We start from the raw sequence: 8,718 nt of genomic DNA, 5'->3' as shown, positions 1-8,718 counted from the left end.
TAATCCTAATATATATGTATATATATATATATATCCATCTATGAACTAAGCTAAAACTGCAAATTAATCTTTGATGACTGATAAGACTGTAAAAGTTGTTTCACCTGTAGTAATGAACCTGCAGTTATTGCATATGTGTGTTAACTAAATTGTAAATTAGTTCACAAATAGATTTGGTTGTTTCAGTCTGTCCTTCTATAAAACTGTGGTGCCGGCCGCTTTAGTGACCCATTCTTGGTGCTTGCTTCTTAGAACAAAAAATAAGATCTTCCAGGTGTCCATCAGGGGCCGATATTAGTCTTTCTTTGACTGAACAAAAGATTTGTGCTCAGCTGAGCCACCTACAGAGAAAGTGACTGACACTGAAAGGTAGCATTGTTAATGTTGCAGGAGAAAGGACAGCCTCCTTGCTCTCTCCTAGAGCCCACACTTGTTATCTTGAGTGTTCAAGCACTTCAAAGCAGTATTCAGAGCTAACTATAGCACAATTCACCATGATCCACTCCTACTTCATTAAGCATTAGGAATAGAGAACTGAAGTAAATAGCATGTTTCACTGAGTATTAGGGATATTGTTATTGTTTTAATTATTCAGTTGTACTTATGATTTAGAGGAATAAGTCTACACCTTTACAACTGCTGTGAGTCTGACCATTCAAAATAATCTCATCTTTTGAGCCTTATAGTCAATAGTTGCTTTTACATAACTTGTTTTAACAGATCTATTAAACATATTACAGCTCCTGAATGTGTGGCTTGTTATTTGACTGTGTGTGTAACAGACTGTTTGTTTCTATCATCTCAGCTTAGTTGTGTTTAAGAGCTTTTACAAACATCGTGTTTTACCAGTTGTTGAAGTAAATTCTTACTTTATTTTCATTCTTTTTTTAATTTTGATTGCTGTGAGTCTCTTTTTTTTTTCAAATTACAAGTTTTATTGTCATATGCACAGTAAAGAGACATCCTTTACTGTCCACAACAGATGCCAAACAGAAAAATCCACATATAAAATAAATGAATACAATAAATTATCATTAAAAAAACAATTATAAAAACAGCAAGAAAGTTTAATTATACAAATAAAATAAAAGAATCTGAGCTGCTAAGCTAGTTCTATATATATGCAATTTGGAATGCTTCATGTCGTCTCTAACACCAGACTTTGTTTATTTCCATCTCCAGGACACTGAGGCGCTGTTGTTTGGCTTCCAGTCCATAGCTGAGACCATAGACGTGAACTACTCTGATGTTATTCCCGGTCTTATTGGTCTGATCCCCAGAATCAACATCAGCAACATTTTGCTAGCCGACACTGTGATGTACACAATAGGTACAGTGTATGTTCAGACACCTGCATGATATTATCCTTGTTCATAGTAAGAAGTTATGCCTATTTTAAAAGAAAATTCTTATTTTCTCTTTTTCTTGCTTAGTCTGTTGTAACAGATCTTTGGTTGCTCGGCTCTCTTTTACGATCGTAGATTTGTGATTGTGATTTGTGTTTATGCTCAAACGGAAATTTAACATCCCTCGTCGAACAGGCTCACTTGCTGAGTGGCTGGCTGACCACCCAGTGATGCTGGGTGGCATATTGCCTATGGTGCTTCAGGGCCTTGCAAAGCCAGAGCTGTCTGTGTCTAGTGTATCTACACTGAAGAGGATCTGCAGGGAGTGCCGGTATGACCTCGGCCCCTACGCTCAGAACATCCTGACGGTGTCACAGGTCAGACACAGAGAAATACACAGCAACACGTAATCAGGGTTTTTAAACCATGCAGTGATTTGTTTACTGTGCTTTTGTAGGATGTACTGGTTAAAGAAGTCCACAAGGTGAGTTCTTAACCTTAAACAGTCACAGTTACTTTGAAACACAGACCATATCACCTCCCTGTCTGAGGGAGGGTGGAATTTATTAGGTGTGTGTGTGTGTGTGTGTGTGTGTGTGTGTGTGTGTGTGTGTTAATTAATAACAGTAAGTGTTTAAGACGTGTGTGTGTGTGTGTGTGTGTGTGCAGAGCAGCCAGTGCATGTGGCTGATGCAGGGTTTGGGTTTCCTGCTGTCTGCCCTGCCATCAGAGGAGATTTTAGGGAGACTGCACTCACTCATCACGCCTCACATCCAGCAGCTGGATACACTGGCCCAGCAGGAGGTAAATGTAAAAATAATAATAATTATATGCTTTAGTAAATTGATGTTTAAAAAAAATACAGGAAATGCTATAGTTTACAATTCTTTGTAAATCCAGTTGAATATAGAACATCCTGAAGCCTTTGAGAAAAAAGTAAGAGCAGCAGTATTTGTATATTTTCTACAGAATATTAGTGTCTGGTTTATTTTGAGTGTGTTTGTATATGTGTAAATGTGGGCGGGTGGGGGTGGGGTAGTATTGTAATAGTCTGTAATGGTTTATTCCAGTGTTTTCTGTATAGGGTGACCAGTCTTAATAACACATAGCAGACAAAACACCATCACTTACCTATTAGTATAAATTCTCAATGTTCAATCCACGTTTCAGCTACAAACCGTCATCAGTGCAATTTGAGTGAAACCATATCGATATGCAGTCATGTGAAAAACTGAGTCCATCCTTAATACAACCACAGGAATTAAAGTGACAGGTACTGCTAAGTGCTGCTAATCACATCATCGTGTGATTAGCTGATCATCAGCAAGTGTGAGCACCTCTATAAAAGCAGCAGGTTTGGCAGTTTGCTGCTCTGAAACATTCAGGTGTGTGCTAACACAACGGCAAACACGAAAGCAGCCAGCAATAATCTTAGAGAAGCAATTATAGCTGCCCATCAAGACTATTTCCAAACAATCTGACGTCCGTCATTAAACAGTGAGAACGATTATTCACAATCTGAAAAAATTGAATTTAACAAACCAATGAAATTCTAGAACAATGTCCTAATTCAAACAAACAATGTTTGGCCATAGAGCACATCATCATGTTTGTCAAAAAACAAACACAGTATATCAGCACAAATACCTCATACCAGCGCTAAAGCACGGTGGTGGAGTGATGATTTAGGCATGTTTCACACCTACAGGACCATGCAGAAGTCAATGAGTCGACCATGAACTCGTAGGCATACCAAAGTATTCCAGAGACAAATGTGAGGCCATCTGCCTGACAGCTAAAGCTTGGCCCAACCTGTGTCATGCAACAGGACAATGATCCCAAACACAGCAGCAAATCTAAAACAGATTAACTGCAAAAGGAAAGAATCAAGGTGCTTCAGTGTCCACAGACACTGAAGCACCTTGATTCAGTGTCCACAGGACTGCAGAGAGTCCTGTGGACAACTTCTTTGTCACATCATTGTATGTAAATGCCAGGATGGAGTGCAAACACTAATCAACAGTGAAGACTCTGCATTGCATGATAGATACAGATACATACAGTTGTACTGATAATTATACTGGTAAGCTTCTATTATATAAAGCATAGTACTGTATTTTTTTGGCAAGTCTCGTCCTTTATTTTAACAGTGAAAATTCTTACATTGTAACTGATACAAATGTGATACTGAATCAACAATTACAGAAGAGGTGCTGGTGCCTACGAATTGTTTGGGTGACCTTGCTGTTTTTTTAATGCTGGTGACAATTTGGTCTGAAGTAAAAGAGATATTAGTGTGATTAGTTTGATTAGTTCATCATTTACTTCATGAGAGAAAAAAGAAAAACTTTCTGTTTTTCTGAAGCAGTTCTGCATCACCTGGCAGCTCTGCGTCTGAGTGTTTTTTTAAATTCAAACTGATGGGGGCAACCCCACAGCTGTCATCACATTTTGATTGCACTGTTGCACAATCCTGCGTGAATGTGACATCAGCGTTTTTCCACTCACGTCCTCCCTCCAGTTTAAAGCACTGACAAACAAGTGAAAACAGCGATGAAAGGGCTGCAGCCACCTGAGCAACAGTCATTTGTTATATAACATATCCACATTTAGAAAGAGTAACAATGCTTCCTTTGCAAATAGAGCACAGCAAGTAATCCAGAGTTGTTAGAGTACAGATAAAATGCATTTCGATGCACAGTTTGTCAGTTAAGATGTTAAAAACATCTTTTCACACTCAGATTCTTAACACAGCTTTTACAGTAACAGCAGCGGCTTCACTCTGACACTTGACAGTTACTTGTCCTTTATTTTTTAAGCTTTTCAAGCTTTGCGCTGTACATATCAGACCCATGTACCTTCTCTCTCCCCACAGCTGAATCCCACTAATAAACAGAGCATCATCCACATTGTGGGGATGCTGGCCAGTCTCTTTACCACTCTGGACATCAATCGGCAGGCAGACTGCTTAGAGGGAGCAGCCAGCTCCAGACTCCCAGTCCCCCAGAGCACGCAAAACCCAGTAAGTTCAGAGGAAAAACAACAGCTTGATTAGCAGAGAACAGTTAGAAAACCCACTATGCCTGTGGGTACAAAGTGTTAAAGTTCATATATAGAACTTCTTATGCTAATATTTTTTAATTAAAAACTATTCTTTTCTTTTTTTCGTAAACTTAGGTGGTCGTTGTGCTACAACAAGTCTTCACTTTGATCCAGACCATCCTCAGCAAATGGCTCCATGACTCGGAGGTGGTAGAGGTAGGAGGGTTTTCACCTCTTGCATAAACGTGTGTATGTGCGTTTCATGACTCACACATGCCCACTGCGCCCCCCTCTACCAGGCAGTGTGTGGGGTTTTTGATAAATCAGTTCAAACCCTCCTACATGATTTTGGACCCATGGTTCCTCAGCTGGGAGAGATGCTGGGGGAGATCTATAGCGCCTTCCCACAAGCCTCGGCTTTGGACCTGGCTCGGCAGGTACACCTCCGCATACACAGGCCAGAGTTAAAGTATTACTCCTCTGACTCTGACACAGACTCTCGCAGGCTCAGATGTCAGTCTCTTTGTTTCTGTATGTTTTAAAGATGGTTCACATATTTGCTGGAGAGGAGCATCACATCCCTCACATCAGAAGCCTCACTGAAGTGTTAACATCCACCACGCTCACTATATTTCAGCAAGGTAATAAGAGGCTGCGTGGAAATGCACCTCTTTTGAATCAGGGCTTTTCTTACCGTGTGCTTGCTCGGCAGGTCCGAGAGATCATCCTGACATTGCTGAATCGTTTATGGACCTTCACGCCCAGGTTGGTGGAAGCCGTGCGAGTTTAGGAGCGTCAAAGAAATTCATTGTTTGACTACAACACCCATGTCTTCTCGTCTGTTAGATTCTTAAAAGGAAGCCTGATTTGTATCTGTCTGAGCAGTTCAATGTGAAAGCACTGTTTTACTGTGGTGAGTATCACCGCATGCTCATGAAAAGAAAATTTTACATTGTTTTTACAGTTCCTGCAAAAGTGCCTTTGTGTGAGTCACTCACTGAATCAGTCATGTTTGTCTGCAGGGATTCTGTCACTCAAGTTTCCAGAGACACCCACAGTAAAAGCTGCCAGCCAGTTCTTTGTAAGCTGAGGCAAAAAATGTGCAGACTTTCATATAACATCATGTTTCTTGTCAGAACTGAATTTCTCACCTTTTCTACCCTATTCCTGGCAGACAGAGTTCCTGAGTCGCTGTAAAGACATGCCCTCATTTGGTGATGTGCTGCAGAGGGATGGAAAGCTCCTGACAGAGACCGTTCTGCAGGTAAACTAGTGACAGTATCGGAGCGTCCACCTCAATTCGTTAAACCCATGGGTTTCTTTTTTCATTCTGGCACTGAATTTGTCTTTTAATGCTAACATATTGTACATTTTTCCTCCTCTCTCAGGCGGTTGGAGGTGAGTCTCCCAGCAGTCTGACGGAGCACTTCTCTGAGGTGCTGCTCAATCTAAGCAGGCACTGCCCGGCCCTGCTGTCTCAGTGGCTTAAAGAAACACTGCAGACCCCAGGGTTCCCCTGTGCCCAGCTCACTGCAGAGCAGAAACACACCTTCAGTCAGCAGCTTCTAAGGTAAAGTACAGCACCAAGTGGTAGAGAAGTATTACCTATTCAATTAATGGACAAGTTGTTTATTGTTTTGTAGTTTTTCCTCTGTTCTCCACCACCGTGGTTTCTAAATCAGTCAAGATATGACTCAAGAGCAGAGGTTCAGCTTTAATTCGAGGGTTTAACACATTTTGAATGTAACCAGTGGTTTGCGCCTTGTTGTAAATGCTCTGCATTTCCACTCATGAAAGTGTGTCTTGATTGTAGACATTGAGAATGCTGTCGAGTCGTTTTTCCTGACCATGAAAGTATTTAGTCATCATGTGGTCTTCTGGTGTCGGTTAGCTGTCCAGTGCATTCCTCTGCTTTTTAAAAATAAACCATACAGTAGATTTTACACCTCTCAAAGTTGTTCTCTCTCTGATAGGTTTATTTAAGTTTTTCAGCCTAATGGTGTCCTCACCAACTTGCACTGACTTCTCCTTGTGCTTCATATTTAAAATTACAGTCAAAAGATATAAAATACAAAGTCAACTTCAGATAATCTGTCTGCTTCATTTGTCATGAAATAACAATGAAACAAGCCTCACCTGACCAGGATACTGCTGTCAGTCAGTTTCCAATCTCTCTTTGAGCCTCTAAAAATGGCTGTAATTAATAAAGAGTGAATGCAAAACGTTTATAAGACCCCTCGAATTAAAGCTGAAAGTCTGCCCTTTAATTACATCTCTATTGCTTGATTTAAAATCCACTGTGCTGGCGTTCAGAGGCAAAACTGCAAAAGCTGTATCGTCCAAGAGATCATGGACCGAAGTGTAATGTTCATCGATGGCAAAATGGAACAAAACAGACTTGGTGTTTGTATACATTAAAAATAATTGTTAATAACAAAAACTTTTTAAATGTGTTGTCTGTAGTTTTGCTGTGTTACAAACTTGTTTCATTCCACGATAAAGACACAAAAGTATCAGCATGTAATGTGAACGCATTCGAAACATTACTGATGCCAAATTAGGATGTGAGACATGACTTTATGATGTTTGGCCCATTTATAAAATGACATTTTATGATCAATGAGCTTTGGAGATGATTTCAAATACAAATCTGTCCAACAGCCAAATCTGTTCTCTTTTTTTTTCCCTCTCTAAGGGAACAAACCAACAAGCGTCGCGTTAAGGAGATTGTGAAGGAGTTCGCTTTGCTCTGCCGAGGTCCGCAGGGCTCTGGATACTCAGATTACTAGTCGGAGCTGCCAGCGTTGCATCCGACTTCCTCACCGGGTCTTTGAGAAAGGCCCACAGCTCATCCTCGCTTTCAGAAACGCTTTGGTGCTAAATGAGACTTAAGAAAGCACGACTGGAAAACAAGACGCTCCCACAGACACACTGAGTGGACACTTATAAGATAATCGAGTCTCTGTGCGACATATTTTTTAATAAAATATCCAAAGCAGGATAAAATGAGATAAGAGTCAGGGTGGCATTTTCGTATCTATAGGCAGGAATGCGCAAGGTTCCAAACCTGTGCTTCGTGTCTATGAACACTGACAAAACAACAATAAACACATGAAACTCTGCTGCAGCCACCTGAGCAACCGGTCGTGTTTGTTCACTTATTTGTGGTTCCCTCTTCTGTTGCATACTGCTGTAGATCATATTCACACATTATCTAATGAAAGAAAACCACCCAGGTCAGGCTTTATCTTCTCTCTGTTACAAAGGAGCGCCTCTTAAAAACATCTTACATTACATTATTTAGCTTAGAACTCTTGCACAGGTGTACTTCTGCTGATAGATAAGAAAACGACTTGATCACTTTTCACAACGGGAAAAAACAACAACAAAAAAAGAACGAGATCAACTTGATAAGCAGACAACAAATTGTGACAAAAGACTGCTGTTTCTGTGTGTGTGTTATTTTTTTCTGGAATCGGTGACATCACTGTGAGGGATGGCAGTTGTCCGTCGAAGTTTTGCCTCCATCCTTTTGTAGAAAAGGATGAGAGTTTGTGCGGCGAGGCTAGTCTGAGTGTCGTTGTTTGACTCTGTGTATTACAGCCACACCCCGGCAGGCTCCTCCAGAGGACCGTCCCGACCCCCGGGCCGTTTACTATCGTATTCTCGTGAAGAGGTTAAGTACTGACTTTGATTCCTGGGAAGAGAAATACATCAAAACAGTGTGAAGCACATTAAAATGCATCAAGTTTTACTCATTTTCAGAAATTAAGAATATAAAGTTCTCGGATAATTTACTCTACCTTGGTACAGCGCGTCTTACTGAAGACGTTCCAGAATCGTAGTGTCTCGTCTCCCGCTCCTGTGACGATGGCCTCCCCGTCTGGTGACACAGCCTGAGAGCGCAGAAAAAAATGTGGCACGTGAGAGATTTAACAGGACAGTTACAAAGACAGTTTTGAGATCCTTTAATATTCTCAAAATGTTTTTGATTTACATGCACTGAATGCAGTAAGAACAACAGCACAGGCATGAGCTTTAACTGGTACGAAGACATACTATAAAATCAGCTTCTTTACTTACATAATACCACAAATTACCTCTTTATTACTGTGAAAAATAATGCAACAGTGAAGTGTGGAATTCACTAATGGAAGCAGACCGCAGGATTTAAATGCATCCCTAGCTTAATGTCCATTAAATGTAACACAGAGTGATTCTTGCACAGTTTTACTTCGGCATGTTGCTACTAGGGATGGGTATCGTTTAGGTTTTATCCGATACCGGTGCCAAACCGGTACTTTTGAAACGGTGCCGGTGCTTAAACGGT

General features: G+C 40.7%; 2 protein-coding genes across 4 annotated transcripts in view; one reads left to right on the top strand and one right to left on the bottom strand.

Moving 5' to 3' along the window:
• LOC102293011 (importin-13) overlaps window positions 1-7,827 on the top strand; it is a 19,834-nt gene extending 12,007 nt beyond the window's left edge. For both annotated transcript variants that reach the window (XM_042226177.1, XM_042226176.1), the window contains exons 8-21: window positions 1,183-1,330; window positions 1,542-1,723; window positions 1,804-1,830; window positions 2,016-2,150; window positions 4,222-4,368; window positions 4,524-4,604; window positions 4,688-4,825; window positions 4,933-5,029; window positions 5,101-5,153; window positions 5,235-5,301; window positions 5,411-5,469; window positions 5,563-5,652; window positions 5,777-5,958; window positions 7,084-7,827. In XM_042226177.1, the coding sequence (XP_042082111.1) occupies window positions 1,183-1,330; window positions 1,542-1,723; window positions 1,804-1,830; window positions 2,016-2,150; window positions 4,222-4,368; window positions 4,524-4,604; window positions 4,688-4,825; window positions 4,933-5,029; window positions 5,101-5,153; window positions 5,235-5,301; window positions 5,411-5,469; window positions 5,563-5,652; window positions 5,777-5,958; window positions 7,084-7,177 (1,500 nt within the window). In that variant the 3' untranslated portion in view covers window positions 7,178-7,827. The remainder of the gene's footprint in view (window positions 1-1,182; window positions 1,331-1,541; window positions 1,724-1,803; window positions 1,831-2,015; window positions 2,151-4,221; window positions 4,369-4,523; window positions 4,605-4,687; window positions 4,826-4,932; window positions 5,030-5,100; window positions 5,154-5,234; window positions 5,302-5,410; window positions 5,470-5,562; window positions 5,653-5,776; window positions 5,959-7,083) is intronic.
• A 1-nt stretch (window position 7,828) lies between these two features.
• Window positions 7,829-8,718, bottom strand: part of fzr1b (fizzy/cell division cycle 20 related 1b) — a 6,126-nt gene continuing 5,236 nt past the window's right edge. For both annotated transcript variants that reach the window (XM_005935643.3, XM_005935644.3), the window contains exons 13-14: window positions 8,192-8,284; window positions 7,829-8,085 (exon numbers count right to left, since the gene is read on the bottom strand). In XM_005935643.3, the coding sequence (XP_005935705.1) occupies window positions 8,044-8,085; window positions 8,192-8,284 (135 nt within the window). In that variant the 3' untranslated portion in view covers window positions 7,829-8,043. The remainder of the gene's footprint in view (window positions 8,086-8,191; window positions 8,285-8,718) is intronic.

Source organism: Haplochromis burtoni, unplaced genomic scaffold (assembly GCF_018398535.1).
Source record: "Haplochromis burtoni strain Fernald_Lab_line unplaced genomic scaffold, NCSU_Asbu1 Contig_199, whole genome shotgun sequence".
NCBI lineage: Eukaryota > Metazoa > Chordata > Actinopteri > Cichliformes > Cichlidae > Haplochromis > Haplochromis burtoni.
This window is presented reverse-complemented; position numbering and strand designations above follow the sequence as displayed.